This window comes from Nycticebus coucang, chromosome 9 (assembly GCF_027406575.1).
Source record: "Nycticebus coucang isolate mNycCou1 chromosome 9, mNycCou1.pri, whole genome shotgun sequence".
Taxonomy (NCBI): Eukaryota; Metazoa; Chordata; class Mammalia; order Primates; family Lorisidae; genus Nycticebus; species Nycticebus coucang.
Genome location: NC_069788.1, coordinates 44,956,200 through 44,979,165, shown reverse-complemented (window position 1 = coordinate 44,979,165; position 22,966 = coordinate 44,956,200). Strand labels below are relative to the sequence as shown.

General features: G+C 43.3%; 1 protein-coding gene across 3 annotated transcripts in view; it reads right to left on the bottom strand.

Moving 5' to 3' along the window:
* The window catches only part of ILRUN (inflammation and lipid regulator with UBA-like and NBR1-like domains), a 131,658-nt gene extending 109,050 nt beyond the window's left edge, over window positions 1-22,608 (bottom strand). The window contains exon 1 of one of the 3 annotated variants that reach the window (XM_053603253.1): window positions 20,645-22,608. In XM_053603253.1, coding sequence (XP_053459228.1) covers window positions 20,645-20,802 — 158 coding nt within the window. In that variant the 5' untranslated portion in view covers window positions 20,803-22,608. The remainder of the gene's footprint in view (window positions 1-20,644) is intronic. The other 2 variants (XM_053603251.1, XM_053603252.1) reach the window with 2 other exon arrangements.
* Window positions 22,609-22,966: the final 358 nt, after the last annotated feature.

Genomic DNA, 22,966 nt, shown 5'->3' with positions numbered 1-22,966 from the left:
GAGCTGTGACACCACAGCACTCTAGCAAGGGCAACATAATGAGACTCAAAAAAAAAAAATTATATATATATGTATTTTAAATAAGGCCCTGTCAAAGTTGTATACAAACCCCATCCCTTAACCAGTAGTTTCCACTCTCAAGGCTTAGTACCAAAGTATTAAAGAAAAAAATAAAATTTAGTTTAGAAAATAAAATGTGAACAGAAAGCACTTTAGAAGCACATCATTTATCATTCAATTAATCATTAGGAGGTGACTATTCCATAAGAGGCTATGAATCACCTACCTCAAAGCATTGCAATGAACCCTCAGAAACACTTCATAGATGTGAGACTCAAAACACTAAGAAAAAATAACTACTCTTTTAAAAAGTAGGTCTTTTAAAACCCAGTACATAGAGAGGCTGAGCTTCTATACTTGGGAATAAACTGCTCCTCCCCAAGATAAATATTAACTTTGGCAAATCATCAGAACACCATTTACTAAAACAATTACTCCTTCAGCCAGTGAAAAATGTATTAATTTTATCAGCACAAGGTAAATGAGGAAGTGTTAAACCTTTCCAGTGAATTTTAGTACTGCATTTTGAGTTTTTAAAAAGTTTATCTTAGAAACTCTGTTCTCACAAAAAAAAAAAAAAAAAAAAAAAAAAAAAAAACAGCACTTGGGAGGCTGACGCAGGTAGATTGCCTGAGCTCAGATTTAAGACCAGCCTGATCCAGAGCGAGATCTCATCTCTAAAAAACAGCTGGGCATTGTTGCAGGTGCCTATAGTCTCAGCTACTTGGGAGGCTGAGGCAAGAGAATAGCTTAAGCCCAAGAGTTTGAAGTTGCTGTGAGCCATGACACCACAGGACTCTATGGAGGGCAACAAAGTGAAATTGTCTCAAAAAAATAAATTTAAAAAAAAGGAAACTGTGTTCTCTGACAACATCATATAAATAAATCCAGATGAGCTCACTACTAGATAGCTTACTTCTTACCACAGTAAAACTAAGGCTTTAGTTTTTTTTTTTTTGAAACAGTCTCAAGCTGTTGCCCTGGGATAGAGTGCTATAGCATCACAGCTCACAGCAACCTCAAACTCCTGGGCCCAAGCGATTCTCTTTCCTCAGCCTCCCAAGTAGCTGGGACTACACGCGCCCACCACAATGCCCAGCTATTTTTTGGCCTGGGCTGGATTCAAACCTGCCAGCACTGGTGTGTGTGGCTGGCGCCCTAGCCGCCTGACCTATAGGCGCCAAGCCAATAAAACTAAGTTTTAATAAAAGTGTATGTAATTACTGGATGAGAATTTACTGCCTTTGCCTAATGAGAAAGAATTTCACTATATTTGAAGTAATCAAAGTCCACCAATGCACTGTTAATTGAAAAGAATATGTGATCAGTCTACGTTAAGTACCTTGACAACTAAATTTAGTTCCCACTAATACAAAGGAAATGTAAGAGTCTTGGTACCCACTACTGTGGAGAGGAAGTGTAATTATTATTATCAGCAACAACTCATGCTGTTAAAAAAAAAACTATACGCGGCACCTGTGGCTCAAAGGAGCAGGGCACCAGCCCCATATACCGGAGGAGGGTTCAAACCCAGCCCCGGCCAAAAAAGCTACAAAAAATAAAAAATAAATAAATTCTTAAAAAAAAAAACTATACATATAATTTTACATACAGGCACATGCACAGAAAATTCTATGTATAATATGTATGCATAGAAGTTTCTGACAGATACCGAAGAAATTATTAGCAATGGCTATTCCTGGAAAAAGGAGATTTTTATTAGCAGTGGCTATTCCTGGAAAAAGGAGATTTTTGCTTTTTACTTTTAGTGCAGAGGTTACAGATGAGGATATAGTTTTTACTTTTAGTACAGAGGTTATAGATGAGGATATAGTTCACGGACTACATCCTGTCTACGGATATGCTTCATTTGGTTCACAGTGTTTTAAAAAATTTTAATTAATTGCCAACATTTAAAAATCAGGACATTTCCCATAAAAGTCTATTTTTGACAAAAAAAAAAAAAAAAAAAACAGAAAAACTCTAAAACTGGGCTCCTATTCCAACAAGACAACATTTGACTTAAGACAAGTATCAAACCCCTCTTTATAAAGGCAAGTGCTTTCCAGCTCAACTGTTACCTACCTGGCACCCATAGGTATTTTAGTTTGCAGATTCTGTTTAGACCCTTCTAAACTGTTACATGCCTACAGGACTTTTTAAAGTTTTTCCTCAATGGAAAAACTGACAAAGATCTAAGAGAACGTTAGAAAGCTTACAAAATGTTTTTGTCCATTCACATCTAAGAAACCGTTGACTAATAATAAATAATAAATTCCCCCATAAACTGAATTACAAAAGATATTCGGTACAAGAAAAATATGCCCAGAACGGTAGACAGATAACTTGAGGCCAATCTTTACATTGTCCAAATTGCTTCCAAAAACAATACTTATGATGGTACTTAAATATGAATTTGGTTTCATGTCATATATGCAACTATTACCAACCTTTAAATCTCATGTCCAAACTAAATCTAGAATAAGCCTAAAAGGAGCCTAGTTTATAGGACTTATAGCACTCAACTTTGAGTTCCATAAAAATTAAGCCTTTTCTATCATCTACCTTCATACACCAGTTCAATAAATGTTTACTGAGCAACTACTGCATGCAAAGCACTGCATGAAAAGCTCAGGGAGAAACAAAGGGAGACCTGTCTTCTCAAAAGTATTTGTGAACATGATTAATGTATTTAAAAGGCAAGAGTGTAATTCAAAGAGAGGACAAGGATTAGGATGCTAATTTCAGAGAAAAAATAGGATTTCATAAGAAAGGAAAAGAAGAATAAAAAAAAAACTTTAAAATTGGGAAAGCAAAAGTATGTGTTTAAAGAAGCAACAGTTTAGTTTAAATGGGGCAGAGAGAAGAATATCCAGTACAAGCATACGCCATGAAAGGCAGAAGTAGAGTAAGTGGGACCAATTTCTGCAGGGTCCTGAATGAATGAATGCTAAGCTAAAGCTCTCTGCTCTTTATCTGATAAGCAAACGAAGCACTGAGGTTTCTGAGACACGAAGGGCCTCGGTCAAAGCTGCGATTTAGAAAGATTAGTCTAGGGTGGCGCCTGTGGTTCAAGGAGTAGGGTGCCAGCCCCATATACTGGACGTGGTGGGTTCAAACCCAGCCCTGGCCAAAAACTGCAAAATAAATAAATAAATAAATACATAAATAAACTATTAAAAAAAGAAAGAAAGAAAGATTAGTCTTATAGTGACATGTCCATAAAACAGACTGGAAGAAAGGTAGATATAGAAAACAGATTTACAGACTATGCCCATTTATCCCATTAAAGTGGTAACATAATCTGCAAACTAAGGCAGTGGCAGAGGAATAGAAGAGAAACAAATGGATATATACTGCCAAATCTAGATGGAAATGAACTGGATTTGGAAAATGAACTAGGTTGTCTAGGCAGAAGACCTTGGAAATAACTCAGTTCAAGCCTATTTACTAGAAGAATATTGACTAGATCTATTAACAGAACAAGGAAAAGTCAGAAAGAAAAACTGGAGTATGGAAAAAGATAAACTGACCTTTTAAACGTATCTAGTTTAAACGTCCATAAGTTTTTTGCTCCCACCAAAAAACCTGCACACTTTTCTGGCCCAACATTTAATGACAGCTGAAGAGAATAAAGTATACATTTAATGCAAGTAAAAGATATATTTAACACAGAGTCAATAAGAAGCCAGTCCCACAGCATGAACATGATCAAAATTAAGCTCCACAGAATTAAGTGCACCCCTACCTCACACCATATACAAAAATTAACTCAAAATGAATCAGTGACCTAAATATAAAGAAGTAAAACCCTAAAACTCTTAGATGAAAACAAAGGAATAAATATTTAAGACCTTGGATTTGGCATGGATTCTTAAATATAACCCCAAAAACACAGGCAGTGAAAAAAAAACTGACATAAACCTCATCACAACTTTGTGATACATAATACTTGCAAATCATATAAGCATCTAGCAAATCCACAATATACCCACATATAACAGCCTCTCACAACTGAACAACAAAAAGACAACCCTATTCAAAAAAGGGAAAAGACTGAGCATGGTGGCACACATACTCACAGCTACTTGAGAAACCGAGGCAAAAGGACTGTTTGAGCCCAGGAGTCCTGGGCTGTAGCACACTATGCCAGTGTCAATATGGTAACAATATGAGAATCACAGGGTTGCCCAAGGGTGACCTGGACCAAGTTGGAAACAGAGCAAATCAAAACTCAGGTGCTGATCAGTAGTGGGATCGCACCTGTGAAGAAACATTGCACTCCAGCCTGGGCAACACTGTGAGACTGTTTCTGAAAATAAATTTAAAAAACCAAAAATTAGGCAGTGAGTAAAGGACTTAAGTATTTTTCCAAAGAAGATACACAAAATGGCCAATAAAGCACATAAAAATATGTTAACATTTGAAGGGAGGGGCTACAGTAGGGCCTTGGTGTATGCCACACCTTTTGGGGGCAAGATATGATTGTAAGAGGGACTTTACCTAACAAATGCAATCAGTGTAACCTGGTTTATTGTACCCTCAATGAATCCCCAACAATTAAAAAAAAAAAAAAATATATATATATATATGTTAACATCATTAGTATTAGGTCATGAAATCTGAAATCTGTGATTTCAAATCAAAAGTTTATTTTATTGAGCTGGCCATGGTAGCCCACACCTATAATGTCAGTACTTTGGAAACTGAGGCGGGTGAATTGCTTGCACTCAGGGGTTCAAGACCAGCCGGAGCAAGAGCAAGACCCCATCATAAAAAAAATAAAAAATAAAACATTAGTTAACTATTACCTCAAACAAGAAGCAGTACAATTTTTTTTGAAGCAGTACATTTAATCAAAGTATGTGCCTACATTATCAACACAGTTTTGCCATCTTATTTACAGCAGTAACAGAAGCCTAGAGGCAAGTGGCAACGAAATCGCAAAAGACATTTTCCACAGCTTGCTGAGAACTGAATATTTTTTCCTTGAGAAAAGTAGTCCAAAGCCTGGAACAAGTGGTAGTTAGCTGGTACAAGGAGTGGTGAATGACAGAGTTTTCAAGTTTAACTTGTATACTTTAAGCAACATTGTTTGTGTGACAGCATTGTCTTGTAAGAGGATTGGCCTGTCTCTACTGACCATTACAGCTGCTTAACCGCTAGCATCCCAATCATGCAGTCCATTTGGCTGCAGCAGACAAAGCACTGAATTCGAATGACCAGGTTTCATGAAGCTGCAGTGAATATAATACCAGCACTGGACCACCAAAAAGACACCATGACCTTTTTTGATAAATACTCGGTTTAAGGGCGGCGCCTGTGGCTCAGTGAGCAGGGTGCTGGCCCCATATACCGAGGGTAGCGGGTTCAAACCCAGCCCCGGCCAAACTGCAACAAAAAAATAGCCAGGCGTTGTGGCGGGCACCTGTAGTCCCAGCTACTCGGGAGGCTGAGGCAGGAGAATCGCCTAAGCCCAGGAGTTGGAGGTTGCTGTGAGCTGTGTGACGCCACAGCACTCTACCGAGGGCAATAAAGTGAAACTCTGTCTCTACAAAAAAAAAATACTCGGTTTTAGACTGTGTTTCAGCACTTCATCTTTATCCAACAACTGTGCTGAATGCTCGGGATTGTCAGAAAGAATACATTTTTCATCACATGCAACAATACACTGTAGAAATGATTTGCCTTTATATCACAGCAGCAAAGAAAGGCAAGCTTCCAGATGGTTTAATGTCCGTTTAATTCATGTGAAACCTACCTATCCAGTTTCTTTACCTTGCCAATATGTTTTAAATGGTCCAACATTGTTGGGGGCAGTAACATCAAACCTTGCTGCTAATTCATGTGTAGACTGAGATGGATTCACTTCCACTACAGCTTTTAGCTCATCTATATCCACCTTGGTCTCAAGTCACCCATAAGGCTCATTTTCAAATCACCAGAATGGAACTTAAACCACTGACATACCATGTGTTCGTTAGCCACATCTTTTCCAAACACTTTGTTGATATTTCAAGCTGTCTGTGCTTCACTGCTTCCTTGATGGACCTCATATTCAAAAATAACACAAATTTGGGTGGTGCCTGTGGCTCAAGGAGTAGGGCGCTGGTCCCATATGCCGGAGGTGGCGGGTTCAAACCCGGCCCTGGCCAAAAACAACAAAAAAAAAAAAAAGAAAAAAGAAAACAAAAATAACACAAATTTTTTACTTATCCATGGTTTCACAAAAAAGTGCTCTAAGAAAATTGTGAAAGATAATGACAAACCAAAACATCTTTGAAAGAATGAATATGTGGCCAGGCGCAGTGGCTCACGCCTATAATCCCAGCACTTGGGAGGCCAAGGCAGTTGGACTGCCTGAGCTCATAGGTTCAAGACCAGAATGAGCCAGAGTGAGACCTCATCTCTAAAAATAGCTGGGCATTGTAGAGGGCACCTGTAGTCCCAGCTACTTGGGAGGTTGAGGCAAGAGAATTGCTTAATCCCAGGAGTTTGAGATTGCTGTGAGCTATGACACCATGGCACCTCTACTAAGGCTGACAAAGTGAGACTCTGTCTCAAAACAAAAAAAAAAAGAACATGTATCTTGACAATACAAATAAACAGTGTCAAACTGAAATGTCAAAGAGGTATCAACTTAGTACTTAAGGAAATCAAACATTTCACTCAATAAGCTAAGGCAATAAGAATCGATAATAATAATGAGGTACTATTCCATACCTACCAGGATGGATATAATTTAAAAAAGGAAGGCTTGGCGCCCATAGCTCAGTGGTTAGGTCGCCACTTACCTACACTGGAGGCTGACAGGTTTGAACCTGGCTCAGGGCCTGCTAAACAACAATGACAAATGAAAAAAAAAAAAAAATTGCCAGGCATTGTGGCAGGCTCCTGTAGTCCCAGCTACTTGGGAAGCTGAGGCAAGAGAATCACTTAAGCCTGAGAGAATTGGAGGTTGCTGTGAGCTGTTACGCCACAAGTCTACTGAAAGCAACACAGTGAGACTCTGTCTCCAAAAAAAAAAAAAGAAACAAAGAAAGAAAAAAAAAAAATGTTGACAGGGATGTGGAGAAATAGGGATAGGCTGTTGTACACTGACAGTAGGAATGTAAAAATAATTCAGCTGCTGCAGAAAACAGAGAAAACAGGCTCAGTGCCTATAGCACAGTGGTTTCACAGACCAAAGCACGGTGGTTACAGAGCCGGCCACGTGCACGGAGGCTAGCAGGTTCAAACCCAGCCCGGGGCCAGCTAAACGACAACTGCAACAACAACAACAAACAAACAGACAAAAAAAAAATAGCCAGGCACTGTGGCAGACGCCTGTAGTCCCAGCTACTTAGGAGGCTGAGGCAAGAGAATTGCTTAAGTCCAGAAGTTTGAGGTGGCTGTGAGCTATGACACTATAGTACTCTACTGGGGGCAAGAAAGTGAGACTCTGTCTCAAAAACAAAAAAAAAAAGAAGGGCAGCTCCTGTGGCTCAGTGGGTAGGGTGCTGGCCCCATACACCAATGGTGGTGGGTTCAAACCCAGCCCTAGCCAAACTGCAATAAAAAATAGCCGGGCGTGGTGGCAGGCACCTGTAGTCCTACCTACTCAGGAGGCTAAGGCAAGAGAATCGCCTAAGCCCAGGAGTTAGAGGTTGCTGTGAGTTGTGAAGCCATAGCACTCTACCAAGGGCGACAAAGTGAGACTCTATCTCTTAAAAAAATAAAAAAGAAAAAAAAGGGCAGCGCCTGTGGCTCAGTGAGTAGGGCGCTGGCCCCATATGCTGAGGGTGGCGGGTTCAAACCCAGCCCCGGCCAAACTGCAACAAAAAATAGCCGGGCTTTGTGGCGGGCGCCTGTAGTCCCAGCTGCTTGGGAGGCTGAGGCAAGAGAATCGCGTAAGCCCAAGAGTTAGAGGTTGCTGTGAGCCGTGTGATGCCACGGCACTCTACCCGAGAGTGGTACAGTGAGACTCTGTCTCTACAAAAAAAAAAAAAGTTATTTTGTTTGGGTTAAGATGTCTCATGCCTGTAATCACAAATCCCAGCATTTTGGGAGGCTGAGGTGGGAGGATCACTTAAAGTCAAGAGTTTGAGGCTAGGCATTCATAGCTCAATGGTTAGAGCTCTGGCTCAGTGTAAAAGGATTGGTGGGTTTGAACCTAGCCCAGGCCTGCTAAACAAAAAACAAACAAACAACAACAAAAAAAAGAGTTCAAGACCAAACTAGCAACACAGCAAGAACCCTGTCTCTACAAAATAAAACAAGAATAAGCCAGGCATGGTGGCACACACGTACAGTCCCAGTTACTTGGGAGGCTGAGGTGAAAGGATTGCTTGAGCCCAGGCGTTTGAGGCCCCAATAAGCTATGATCACACTGCCCTCCAGTCTAGGTGACAGAGCAAGATCCAGTCTCTAAACAAAAATAATAAAATAAAATAAGTTATTACCAAGCACAATGGTGCACACCTGTAGCCCCAACCTTGAAAGGCTAAGGCAGGAGAATGACCTGACCCCAGAAATTCAAGGCTATAGTGTGCTATGATCACACCTGTGACTAGCTACTGCACTCCAGCCTGGACAACCTAGCAAGACTCTTTATAAATAAAATAAGTTAATTTTATGTGCCATCGGTCTCATCTTAGTTTTTTTTTTTTTGTAGAGACAGAGTTTCACTTTATGGCCCTGGGTAGAGTGCCGTGGCATCACACAGCTCACAGCAACCTCCAATTCCTGGGCTTAAGCAATTCTCTTGCCTCAGCCTCCCGAGTAGCTGGGACTACAGGCGCCCGCTACAACACCCAGCTATTTTTTTGTTGCAGTTTGGCCGGGGCCGGGTTTGAACCCACCACCCTCGGTATATGGGGCCGGCGCCTTACCAACTGAGCAACAGGTGCCGCCCTCATCTTAGTTTTTTCCTAGAAAAATAATATTCCAAACCAAAAATAAAAATAAGCACTTTATCACTCCTGATCTCATTAATTACATTCTTGTCAGGCCAATCTTCTAGATGGCCTCTGATCCACTTGCTCGTCCCTCCCTGGTTTCACTCAGGAAAATATTTTCCAACTATAATATTTTCCATCAATGCTAATCCCCCAACCACTTTATAACTTTTAAGCAACTTGCCCATAAAATGCACTCAACCTATGTGAATCATTGGTTCTACTGTATTCAGTCCACTCCTATCTGTTCTGAAATTTCATGCAGTCTGTATAGTATTAACATATGAATATTTTATCCTTATTATCCTTCAACTTTTCTATGTGAGTTTCCTATTAGAGTGAAAATTAGGATGGAGGCTGTCCTCTGCTTTTGCACTACAGTACCTGTTTAAATACAGATGAATTTTGTATATGAGCAGTGGGTGATGAGAGGTGGTTAAGAAATCCTGCTCACCCTGGCTACAGTGGTGATTAGTTCTGAATCTGTGGTCTGTGTTTGGAAATGCAAGTTCTACGGTAATGGCACAGTAAAAAGGCTTTTTGCAAGATAGCAATGTATTTATTAAAAAACAACCTCTGGGGGCGGCGCCTGTGGCTCAGCGGGTGGGGCGCCAGACCCATATACCCAGGGTGGAGGGTTCAAACCCGGCCCCGGCCAAAACTGCAACAAGGAAATAGCTGGGCATTGTGGCAGGCGCCTGTAGTCCCAGCTGCTTGGGAGGCTGGGGCGGGAGAATGGCCTAAGCCCAGGAGTTGGAGGTTGCTGTGAACTGTGTGATGCCATAAGCACTCTACCGAGGGTGATAGCGTGAGACTCTGTCTCTACAAAAAAAAAAAAAACAACCTCTGGGCTTGACGCCTGTAGCTCAAATGGCTAAGGCACCAGCCACATACACCAGAACTCTCGGGTTCAAATCCAGCCCCGGCCTGCCAAACAATGACACTACAACCAAAAAATAGTCGAGTGTTATAGCAGGCACCTGTAGTCCCAGCTCCTTGGGAGACTGAGGCAAGAGAATCACTTAAACTGATTGGAAGTTGGAAGTTGCTGTGAGCTGTGATGCCACAGCACTCTACCCAGGGTGACAGCTTGTGGCTCTGTCTCAAAAACAATAAATAAATAAATAAAATAAAAATAAAAAACAACCTCTGGCTGGATGCAGTGGCTCAGGGCCATCATCTCAGCACCTTGGGAAGCCAAGGTGGGAGGATCCCATCTCTAAAAATTTCCAGGTGATATGGTGGGCACCTGTAGTTCAGCTACTTGGGAGGCTGAGGCAAAAGAATCACTTGAGCCCAAGAGTTTGAGGTTGCTGTGAGTTGTAACGCCATGGCACTCTACCAAGGCTGACAAAGTGTGACTCTGTCTCAAAAAAAAAAGAAAGAAAAGAAAAGAAAAAACAACCTCATTTTATTTTATGGAACACGGTCATTTGTTAAGTTGAAGGCATGGTGGATAAGAGCTTCTCTAATACAGACTTAACAAAAGACTCCACCCCATTTCCATGTAATAAACACTTAAGGACTAAGTTCATCATGTCTTACAGAAGACACCACATTCATCAGAGCTGAAGGTGGTAGGATTACAGATGTGAGCCATCTCATCCGGCCTTAACACTGGCAACTTTAAAATTTCTGCAGAAAAGGCCTATATGGACAAAATATGACATGTTAACATTAAATTGCTATAGCATATACTTATGTTACATATTCACAATGTATTTTTAACTGGTTTCTTCAAAATCTAAATAAAAAAATAAAAAATAAAATGAATTTGTAAACTATTTTCTAATATACCAAGAGTCCTAACTTACATATGTACCACTCTAAAAAAGGAGACCAAGAAAAGTGGAAAGAATCTCTAAAGCAAGAACTCCAAACTTCTTAAAGATGCCTAACACCCTGTCATTGTTATGCAACACTTTCTTATCCTCTTTTTAAAACTACTACTGTCACAGTGGCTCATGCCTATAATCCTAGCACTCTGGGAGGTCCAGGCAGGTGGACTGCCTGAGCTCACAGGTTTGAGACCAGCCTGAGCCAGAGAAAGACCTCAGCTCTAAAAATAGCTGGGCACTGTGGCAAGTATCGATAGTCCCAGCTACCTGGGAGGCTGAGTGAGACTCCATCTCAAAAAAAAAAAAAAACACAAAAACTAGTATAGTTTCCCTATACATTTTTCCAGTTTTTGGCCAGAGCTGGGTTTGAACCCGCCACCTCCAGCATATGGGGCCGGCGGCCTACCCCTTTGAGCCAGAGGCCCCACCCTCCCCATTTTTTAAGGAAACCAGTATTAATATCAAGTTTTTGTTGTTGTTTTGAGACAGTGTCTCACTCTGTCAACCTCAATAGAGTACTCTGGCACCATAGCTCACAGTACCTTGAACTCAAGCAAGCCTCCTGTCTCAGTCTCCCAAGTAGCTGGGACTACAGGCGCCCATCATAATGCCCAGCTAGTTTTAGAGACATGGTTCTGCTCTTGCTCAGTTGGTCTGGAACTCCTGAGCTCAGGCAATCCACCCACCTCAGCATCCAAGAGTGCAAGGATTACAGGTATGAGCCACTGCGCCAAGCCTAATACCAAGTTTTATCTCTGTTATAAAGGAGTTCAAAACTCATTTATAAGTCATGGGCAGGTGGATCACCTGAGCTCAGGAGTTCAAGACCAGCTTGAGCAAGAGTGTGACCCCATCTCTACTAAAACAGAAAAACTACAGGGGCATTGTGGTGGGCACCTGTAGTCCCAGATTCTTGGGAGGTTGAGGCAAGAGGATCGCCTGAGCTCAAGAGTCTGAGGTTGCTGTGAGTTGTGATGCCACCGCATTCTAACGAGGGGGACTCTATCAAAAAAAAAAAAAAAGAAAATACTCATTTAGTATGGGGTGACTGAGAAATGGATTAAAAACAGGCAGAGAACGCACCATGAGATCAGATAAAACGTACAACTGATTTTGACATCTAGATTCCGATTTCATTTCATTGCTCGGTGGCTATACCTTTATTGTATCTAGTAGGATCCCTCTGACAATGTTGAGAAAATCTATAGGACATTATATTTTACAAAAATGTTTTTCCCGGGCGGCACCTGTGGCTCAAGGAGTAGGGCGCCAGTCCCATATGCCAGAGGTGGCGAGTTCAAACCCAGCCCTGGCCAAAAACCAAAAACCAAAAAAAAAAAAAAAAAAAATGTTTTTCCCAAGTTACTTTTCTAGAAAACATCTGTTCCATCTTGGTAGATGCATGTCATGTTCCTAAACATATACACTGCTCCCTGAGGAAACCTGGAGGCAACCTAAAGTGCTGCAACACCAAAACTGCACAGCAACAGCCTGATGAATAAGAAAGAAATAGGCAACAGTTTCTATGCTATTAAAAGATATTTTACCTACAACTGAGAAATAAAGCCTGCACTAACCCCAAAATTAATGTCCTCTAAAAATCTGTAAGTGTTATTTGCACGTGGTCACATATGCTAAAGGACAACTCACGTCTAACACAGAAACAACAGGGAATAATGACTGTGAGGGCCAGAAGTGAGTTTAAAATCTTATGTAACACTGAAATGTACACTTCAAATTGGTTTAAATGGTAAATTTTATCAGGTATATTTTACCACAACTTTTTGTATCTTGTTGGTTTGAATCTTGTTGGTTTTCCCTGGAAATACATTAATATGTAAACCAATTAAAACACATTAAAGAACACAAACCTACTAAATTGAATGTTTAAATTTTAAATGGCTAAAAACTTTTAGTAATTTAAATTAATAAAGCTTTCTGACCTCCTAGGGAAAGTGTTTATTAGATATTCTCTATCTCTAAGGAAGACACAAGCAAATGAAAAAAGCTTACATTGCAGTGAGGGAGATTTAGTTTTGACATAATTCTAACTAGAAAAGTAATTAAACATTATAATAAGGTATCACGCAAGTCTCTGCCCTAGGGACAGAGGAATAGGATAGTTATTTTGGGAGGGTTAGATGAAATTCTGTAAGAAAAGTTGGAATAGACTAGAATAGGCGTTCTCAAACTTTTTAAACAGGGGGCCAGTTCACTGTCCCTCAGACCATTGGGGGGCCAGACTATAGTTTAAAAAAAAAAAAAAAAACTACTAACAAATTCCTGTGCACACTGCACGTATCTTATTTTGAAGTAAAAAAAACAAAACGGTAACAGGGCGGTGCCTGTGGCTCAAGGAGTAGGGCTCCGGTCCCATATGCCGGAGGTGGCGGGTTCAAACCCAGCCCCGGCCAAAAACCACAAAAAAAAAAAAAAAAAAAACCGGTAACAAATACGATCACACCGCCTCATGTGGCCCATGGGCCACAGTTTGAGGACCCCTGGACTAGACGATCCCTTAAGCCAATTTCTAGTTTCAGAATTCCAAGCTCTGCATTTATAGCCTGACAGTCTCTGTAAGACTTTCCACCTATAAAAAGTTATACTAATCGGGCAGCGCCTGTGGCTCAGTGAGTAGGGCGCCAGCCCCATATACCGAGGGTGGTGGGTTCAAGCCCAGCCCCGGCCAAACTGCAACAAAAAAATAGCAGGGCGTTGTGGCAGGCGCCTGTAGTCCCAGCTGCTCGGGAGGCTGAGGCAAGAGAATCGCGTAAGCCCAAGAGCTGGAGGTTGCTGTGAGCTGTGTAACGTCATGGCACTCTACCGAGGGCAGTACGGTGAGACTCTGTCTCTACAAAAAGAAAAAAAAAGTTATACTAATCTATAAGTCATTTCACCCTGGCTTCGGATAGATACCAGGTTTACTTTTCACCATACCATTTATTCACTTTATATACTTACTCAGGAACTTAAAATTGACTATTTTTGTTAAGAGGCGATCTCAACAATCAGCCAGCTATCCAGCAGCATGGCTGCCATCTCAAGTATAAACACTACAAATGTGTTCAAACGAAAATACTTTGTTCTAAATTAGACGAATAGAAAGATCTAGGGGTGATGCCTCAGTAAATGCCAAGGTTCATGCCTATAATCCTAAGTTCCAGGAGGCTGAGATAGAAGGACTGCTTGAGCCCAGAAGTTCAAGGCCAGTCTGAGCAAGGAGACCTTCATCTCTGCTAAAAATAGAAAAAAATCAGCCAATTAGCCAGGGATCATGGCAAGCACCTGTAGTCTTAGCTACTCAGGAGGCTGAAGCAGAAAGATAGCTTAAGCCCAAAAGGTTGCTGTGTGCAAGGCTGAGGCCATGACACTCTAGCATGGGCAACAGAAAGACTGTCTTGAAAAAGAAAACCAGGTGGCGCCTGTGGCTCAGTGAGTGGGGCGCCGGCCCCATATACGGATGGTGGCGGGTTCAAACCCAGCCTCAGCTGAACTGCAACCAAAAATGAGCCGGGCGTTGTGGCGGGCGCCTGTAGTCCCAGCTGCTCGGGAGGCTGAGGCAGGAGAATTGCGGAAGCCCAAGAGCTAGTGGGTGCTGTGAGTCCTGTGACATCATGGCACTCTACCGAAGGCGGTAAAGTGAGATTCTGCCTCTACAAAAAATCCAAAAAAGAAAAAGAAAAAGAAAACCAGATGTTGGGCAACTGTAGCTCAAGTGGCTAGGTCACAAGCCACATATACCAAAGCTGGTGGGTTCGAATCCAGCCTGCCCGCCAAACAATGAGAACTAGAACCAAAAAATAGCCGGGCATTGTGGCACGTGCCTATAGGCCCAATTACTTGGGAGGCTGAGGCAAGAGAATCGCTTAAGCTCTAGAGTTAGAGGTTGCTGTGAGCTATGACACCACAGCACTCTTCCCAGGGCAACAGCTTGAAACTCTGTCTCAAAAAAAAAGAAAAAGAAAACCAGAAATATGTACACAATTTTGTCAACTGAAGACAAAAAAAAAAAAAACTTTAACTAATAGACGATTTACAAAGCCAAAATATTTAATTTAGTCATTTTAGTTGTCAAAAATGACAACAAAAAAATTCTTATTTTTTAAAACAAAGGCATAAACCTCATAACTTAAGCTTCATTTTAGAAGACTTATGGTCTTCATTTTAAAATGATGATTGTTTTGGTTTGGTACCCATACCTCAGTGGTTAGGGCACCAGCCACATACACCAGGACTGGCGGGTTTGAACCAAATCGGGCCCGCTAAACAATGACAACTACAACAAAAATAAATAAATTAGTTAATTAATTAAAATAATGATTGTTTAATTTACCACATTATTTTTAAGTCATCAAATAACTAAACAGTAGTTATTTATTGCAACATCAAGCAACCAGTGATGAAGCCCCAGTAAGGTTATTCCCAGTTCAACAGTTTAACTGCCATAGCAAATTGAAAGGGTTTTTTTTGCCAACCTGTATTAGGACTATGTTAACAACTGCCAAAGTTAGAAATTAAATGGCACTTGACATAACACATATCTATACTCTAGATGTTTACTTCAGGAACACACAAACTATTTTGACCAAGTATGCATGCATGCATGTATGTGTACATGTATCTACCTAGATTTTATTAATTATGGTAAGGTTTAAAAAAAAATCTATCAGGCCCGGCACAGTGGCTCACGCCTATAATCCCAGCACTCTGGGAGTCTGAGGTGGATGGACTGCTTGAGCTCAGGAGTTCGAGACCAGCCTGAGCAAAAGCAAGACCCCATCTCTAAAAGATAGCTGGGCATTGTGGGGAGCATCTGTAGTCCCAGCTACCTGGGAGGCTGAGGTAAGACAATTACTTGAGCCGAAGAGTTGAGGTTGCTGTAAGCTATGATGACGCCACAGAACTCTACTAAGGGTGACAAAGTGAGACTATCTACAAAAAAAAAAAAAAAAAAAAATCTGTCAAATGTAGTCAGGTCATCACAAGAATCAAATTCAGTACTAGATCATGGAGCTAACTAGCTTTCATAATAAAGAAAAGAACCTTCCTGCTTTAGTTCACAAATGATTTTTCATATTGTAATCAAAGAAAACGCAGAACATCCCTTCTACAGCCAAAATATAAGATGTGACTTAAAATTGAACTATTACTTACCTGCCTGGCCCTGGATTCTCTCTTCTTTTTTTTGAGACAAAGACCCACTTTGTCACCCTCGGTAGAGTGCCATAGTGTCAGAGCTGACAGCAACTTCAAACTCTTGGGCTTAAGCGATTCTCTTGCCTTAGCCTCCCAAGTAACTGGGACTAGAGGCGCCTGCCAGAACCCTTGGCTGTTTTATAGAGACAGGAGGCTCGAACTTGCTCAGGCTGGTCTAGAACCTGTGAGCTCAGGCAACTCACCCACCTAGGCCTCTCAAAATGCTAGGATTACAGGTGTGAACCACCACACCCATCTGGATTCTTAAGAGGCATTTCTTTAAAACCAGAATACATGGGTGGCACCTGTTGCTCATATGCCGAGGGTGGCGGGTTCGGACCCAGCCCCGGCCAAACCACAACAGAAAAATAGCCAGGCGTTGTGGCGGGCACCTGTAGTCCCAGCTGCTCGGGAGGCTGAGGCAAGAGAATCGCGTAAGCCCAAGAGTTAGAGGTTGCTGTGAGCCCACGGTACTCTACCCGAGGGCGGTACAGTGAGACTCTCTCTACAAAAAAAAAAAAAACCAGAATACATTTTAAAATGGCCTACTCCTTTCCTCAGAAAGTACCTTTTATATAAAAATAACATGTCATCAGTATACATGCTATTCCATGTATTTGAGCTTAACAGGGTTTTTATTTTAAAACTCAAATACAGGTGGTTCCTGTGGCTCAGTGAGTAGGGCACCAGGTGGCAGGTTCAAACCCGGCCCTAGCCAAACTGCAACAACAACAAATAGCTGGGCGTTGTGGCGGGTGCCTGTAGTCCCAGCTACTCGGGAAACTGAGGCAAGAGAATCGCCTAAGCCCAAGAGCTAGAGGTTGCTGTGAGCTGTGACAGTACAGCACTCTACCGAGGGTGACAAAGTGAGACTCTGTCTCTAACAACAACAACAAAAAAAACTCAAATACAATTTTTTTGTTTTGTTTTTGTTTTTTGGAAACTTTATTCAAATTAATATGAGGGTACAATTTTTAGGTTATATTGTTCTCACTTCCAGGGTAAAGTTCCATATGTAGAAGAGCCCCTCCCCCTGGGAGCATGCTATATACCCTCACAATGTGCACATTAGGTGAGATCCTGCCTCATGCCCTCCTTCTGCCATAGATCGTCCCTTCTTCTTCCTCCTGCTTCCCTCTATTCCTGAACTGGACTATATTAGTGTTTTAGTGTTCTTATGAACATGTAATTATTCATATATTGATTTCATATTAGTATAGAGAACACTGGATATTTATTTTTCCATTCTTGGCAATACTTTACTAAGAAGAAATGTTCAAATATAATTTTGTTTTTTTTTTGTAGAGACAGAGTCTCACTGTACCGCCCTTGAGTAGAGTGCCATGAGGTCACATGGCTCACAGCAACCTCTAACTCTTGGGCTTACACAATTCTCTTGCCTCAGCCTCCCAAGCAGCTGGGACTACAGGCACCCGCCACAGCACCCAGCTATTTTTTTGTTGCAGTTTGGAGGGAGCTGGGTTTGAACCCGCCACCTTCAGCATATGGGGCCGGCACCCTACTCGCTGAGCCACGGGCACTGCCCTCAAATATAATTTCTTTAAACTTTTTCTTCTTATCCACATTGGGCCTCATCTATTCCTCACTTTCCACAACACCTAAAAATAATCTTAAGATGTTAAACATACACACCTCAAGCATATAAAATTCATTTTACTGGTTTTGTAGCCACAATAATTGTACTAATGACGACGGACTCTCAAGAACTAAAAACTTAGAAAAGCATTTAAATGGTCTAATTCACAAGGGGAGGGGAGAAATAATAATCTTCCCCTATCAAACTGGCTGCAACAAAATGCCAAGTTTCCTTTTTTTCTTTTTTTGTAGAGACAGAGTCTCACTTTATGGCCCTCAGTAGAGTGCTGTGGCCTCACACAGCTCACAGCAACCTCCAACTCCTGGGCTTAAGCGATTCTCTTGCCTCAGCCTCCCGAGTAGCTGGGACTACAGGCGCCCACCACAATGCCTGGCTATCTTTTGGTTGCAGTTTGGCCGGGGCCAGGTTTGAACCCGCCACCCTCGGTATATGGGGCCGGCGCCTTACCGACTGAGCCACAGGCGCTGCCCTCCTTTTTTTCTTTTTTGAGACAGAATCTCACTATGTTGCCCTCGGTAGAGTGCTATGGCATCACAGCTCACAGCAACCTTCAACTCTTTGCGCTTAAGCCATTCTCTTGCCACAGTCTCCCGAATAGTTGGGACAACAGGCACCAGCCACAACGCCTGGCTATTTTTTTGGTTTCAGTTGTCATTATTTAGCAGGCCTAGGCTAGGCTTGAATTCACCAGCCTTGGGGTATGTGCCCAGCACCCTACTCACTGAACTACAGGTCCCAAGCCAACGCCAAGTTTCCTATGCTGAACTAGTGTAAACAAGGAAGAAAAAGAACAAGGGGTGGAAAACAAACAGGCAAAACAACTGTCCTCAAGACATAACTATACTTCTGTATTTCAGAGTAATAGCTCTTATCAGTGTGTTCAATAATCCATGTCACTCTCTGACCAAACACCATAGTCAGAAAACTATAGTAAACTACATTATCCACTTGAGATCAACCTGACATAAAAAAATACAAGTAGAGACCTAGCAAGGTAGCTCACACCTATAATCCCAACTACTTGGGAGGTTCAGGCACGAGGACTGCCTGAACCTCAGAGCTCAAGAGCAAGCTGGACAACACAGGGAGACCCAAACTTTAAGAGTCATTAAAAATAAAAAAATTAACAGAAATTTTTTTAAAGATACAAGTGGAGATCACAAATGATTTAATTCTGAAAGATTATTTCCTACATCCAATATCTCAAAGAGTTTTCTAAACATCTAGAAATTCAATCCCACTCTTGCTGTAATAATTGACCTTAAAAATAAAATAATAGGGGCGGCGCCTGTGGCTCAGCGAGTAGGGCGCCGGCCCCACATGCCGAGGGTGGCGGGTTCAAACCCAGCCCCGGTCAAACTGCAACAACAAAAAAAAATAGCCGGGCGTTGTGGCGGGCGCCTGTAGTCCCAGCTACTAGGGAGGCTGAGGCAAGAGAATCGCGGAAGCCCAGGAGTTAGAGGTTGCTGTGAGCCGTGTGACGCCACGGCACTCTACCCGAGGGCGGTACAGTGAGACTCTGTCTCTACAAAAAAAAAATAAATAAATAAAAAAAATAATAAAATAATAGGACCCATCAAAGATGCTTCACAGAAAAAAATTTACCTATCACCTCTGGTGCATCCACAGCTACTAGGCTCCCATTAATAGATGAGCATCATCCAGGATAGGGCTAGGTGAAGAGTGGGATAAAAATTAGGCTCGCAGCCTCTTTGCTGGCATTGCTTGAGGCACTGAGTGGACATGCAATAAAGAGGTGGTTAGTTGTGCAAGTGATGCCAAGAGTAACAAGATTCCACATGTCAGGAGACCGAATGCCCAGCAAAGAGCAAAGGGCACTCACTCCACTGATTTTTGCCCAAAGAAAGATTAGTTGCCTCACCTGAAATCCTTTCAAAGACTAAATCATCTCCACTCTAGCCCTCACCCTGAGTGAACTCAACAACCCCCAGAGTACAGGGGGAAGCTTTGCTTATCAAAAATAGCAAATGCTACTTCTAAAGCCAAGAAATAACTCCTTTTTGTGAAGTCTCCTGCCCCAATTCAGTCTTCCACAAGTCTACAAGCCAAAAATACTTGGTACCCAGCCTAAGTCAAGTTCTCCATTTTCCGAAACATGTATCAACCAATTTTCTTTCAGATAAATTCCTCTCCATTCCCACTGTTCTGGAGACCTTTCTGAAAGTTCCCTGCTTGACCGCTCTGCCCAGTCCCTTCAAAAAGTGCCCACCCGCACCCCCCACCCCCGTGAGATAATCTCCCTTCCCTCACTTTTCCTAAGCTTTTTCCTCGTACCACGTCTAACACTCCTTGTCCTCCATTTGTAGACTTATTAATAGATCCCAATCCTCCCTGATACAACTCTTTAAGAAAGCCACCTCCCTTCCCACAACTTACTTGTCTTTCTCCATATTTCCATTTCCTTATATATCCTCAGATGAAGACAACATACACATAAAAATTACCTGTTCTTCTCAGCTCTTAACTCCCAAGTATCTTCCCTACCCCAGGTTATTCCACAGCACCTAATCCTCCCCCAGTTTCCTCCCAATCCTCCCATCCTCACCCCAAACGCCAAACCCCAACCGTTTTTCCCATTCCCCAAATCCAGATTTCCTGTGCTTTTTATTCTTGCCTTATATCATAACCTCTTTGTCGCTCCTAGGTTTATCCCCTATGCCTGGATCCCCAAGTCTTTTCCTCTCTTCTCACCTTCCTCGGACCCTAACCATCCCAGAACCTCGGGAATTTGCACCCCCATCTCCTTTCCGCCCCGCCTGCCTCTGTAGCCCCTAACTCTTCGTCAGCCCTGCTCAGCCCCCAAGTTTCTCCCCATTATCCCAGAGTTCCCACACTCACCCTCCCCAAACGGGGGGAGGGATGCTTCTCAATTCCCGCCCCGCCTGCCTTGCCGCCGGGCTTGGGTGTCCCGTCCCTTCCCTTCCCTTCGGGGCCCCGAGGCCGCTGCCAGCGCTGGCGCGGCGGGGCCGGCTCACCAGTTGGTCATGTCCAGGAAGAAGGCGCAGCCGGCAGGGTTCAGCTGGAAGCCGAGTAGCCTCTGGAACTCGGAGATGAGCACGTCCTTGTCGGTGGTGCCCAAGCAGCTGAACTTCTGCATCAGCTCTGGGTCCAGGTCCACGTCCATGCCCTCCATGGCGGGGGCCGCACGCCCGCTTCCCCGCCTCCTCACAACCGAGCCGCCGCCGCCGCCGCCGCGCCGCCGGCCCGGGGACCGGGAGGGGGCCCGCTGCTAGCCGGCGCCGCGACCCCGCTCCTTTGAGGTAGGCCCCGGGCCTCTCACCGCCTCATAGGGGTAAACTCACTCAGCCACTCACTCACTCTCGCGCTCCCCCCCTCCCACCCCCCCAGGGCCGCTGCCGCCGCCGCCGCCGCCGCCGCCACCACCGCCGCCTCCGCCTCCCGCGCCGCGCCCACTGCGCAAGCGTCGCTCGCCTAGGCCCCGCCCCTTCCTCTCCCGGAGGCCAGTCCCTCAGTGGTGTCACAATCCGCTGACGTCTGCCGCGTGACCTCACCGCGGAGGAGCAAGGAGGCTGAAAGCGGGAAGGAGAGAAGGGATGGCCCAGCGGCGGGGCGCGCTTCTGGCCAGACCGTCGCCTCGCCCCGCCCCATCCCCACCCCTAAGGGGAGGAGAAAAAGTCTAGAGTCCAGGGAGAGACTCGGGGATTTTCTTCTGTAACGACGCCACCATTTTGCAGGTGGGGAAACTGAAGTCCTGGGGGGGCAGAGGCCGTGGCAAGGTCAAATAGCAAAGGCGCTCAGAACCCAGCCCTACCAGGAGGCGTCAGCAACTCGTGCTTTAGGACTTATTTGCAGAGCCGCTTTCAGAGGGATACCGCCTTAAAGCCTTGGCTCCCGAGCACACTTAATGATAGTTACTACAGTTTATCAATGTTTGTGTTACGCAATGTTAGCATCGTGTCTCCAGAAAATGAAGGAGATCTTCAAACATCACTTACAGGTTCAGATGGAAACCACACATAATCTTCCACCCACTCCGTCAGCAACAGCCGTTTCAAAATAAAGTGAAGTCGTGGGAATTTGACATGCCTTGTTCTGAATTTAAAACAGAAGGCAAAGTACTACTGTATCTATGATACACCTGCCTTGTCGAGGTCTCATTTCAAGATGAAAGAATGGGAAAGAAAGCATATTTTCCTTGTCTACCCTTTTCTATCAGCAAATGTTTATTTTTGAGACAGAGCGTCACCTTGTCACCCTTGGTAGAAGAGTGCTTCGGCGTCATAGCTTACAGCAACCTCAAACTCCTGAGCTCAAGCTATAATCTTGACTAAGCCTGCCGAGTAGGTGGGACTACAGGTGCCGGCTACAGCACCCGGCTATTTTTAGAGACTATTTTGCTAGGCTAGTCTCGAACTCGTGAGCCTTGGCCTCCCAGAATGCTAGGATTACAGGCGTGAGCCACCACACCGGGCTCAGCAAGTGTTTTTTAAACTCCACTAGTTGGCTGACACTGGTAGGTCCGAGGTTGGGTGAGGAATAGGAAGGATAAATAAGACATGGTCACCTGCCTTCAAGTACATCTCTGTTTTACAAATAAGTGAGGTCCAGAGAGTTTACATGCCTTGCCCATAAATAAAAAGAACCAAACTTTCTGGTTCCCTGTGAGATAGGATTTCCATAATTTCAACAACAAACAGGGCTAGGATAAGCGAACAGTAATGTCTGAAATGCCAGGAGAGGGGAAAAGGGAAAAAGCATTCACCTTCCTCTGTCTTACTACCAAGTAAAAGTAAAATATAGTAGCTTAAAAAGCCTAGCTTCTGGTCAGTCACATTTGGGGCTCAAATTCTCACTGTGCCAATTACCGGTAATAATAATGCCTGCCCCGACTGTTGTGAGGTAACAATACTTAAACTCAGTACAATGATTCACAAGAAACAATAATTGTAGGGTGGTGCCTCTGGCTCAGTGAGTAGGGCGCCGGCCCCATATACGGAGGGTGGTGGGTTTAAACCCAGCCCCGGCTGAACTGCAACCGAAAAATAGCGGGCGTTGTGGCCGGCGCCTGTAATCCCAGCTGCTCGGGAGGCTGAGGCAGGAGAATCACGGAAGCCCAAGAGCTAGAGGTTGCTGTGAGTCCTGTGACATCATGGCACTCTACTGAAGGCAGTAAAGTGAGACTCTGTCTCTACAAAAAAAAAAAAAGGAAACAATAATTGTAACTAGTATTATAGCAGTAAACATGAGGGATTGGACAAATGACACTACATATAAATAGGCAGGGATTACTACTTCTTTACCTACTCCTTCCTGGTCCTCTATTAAAATATGAAATA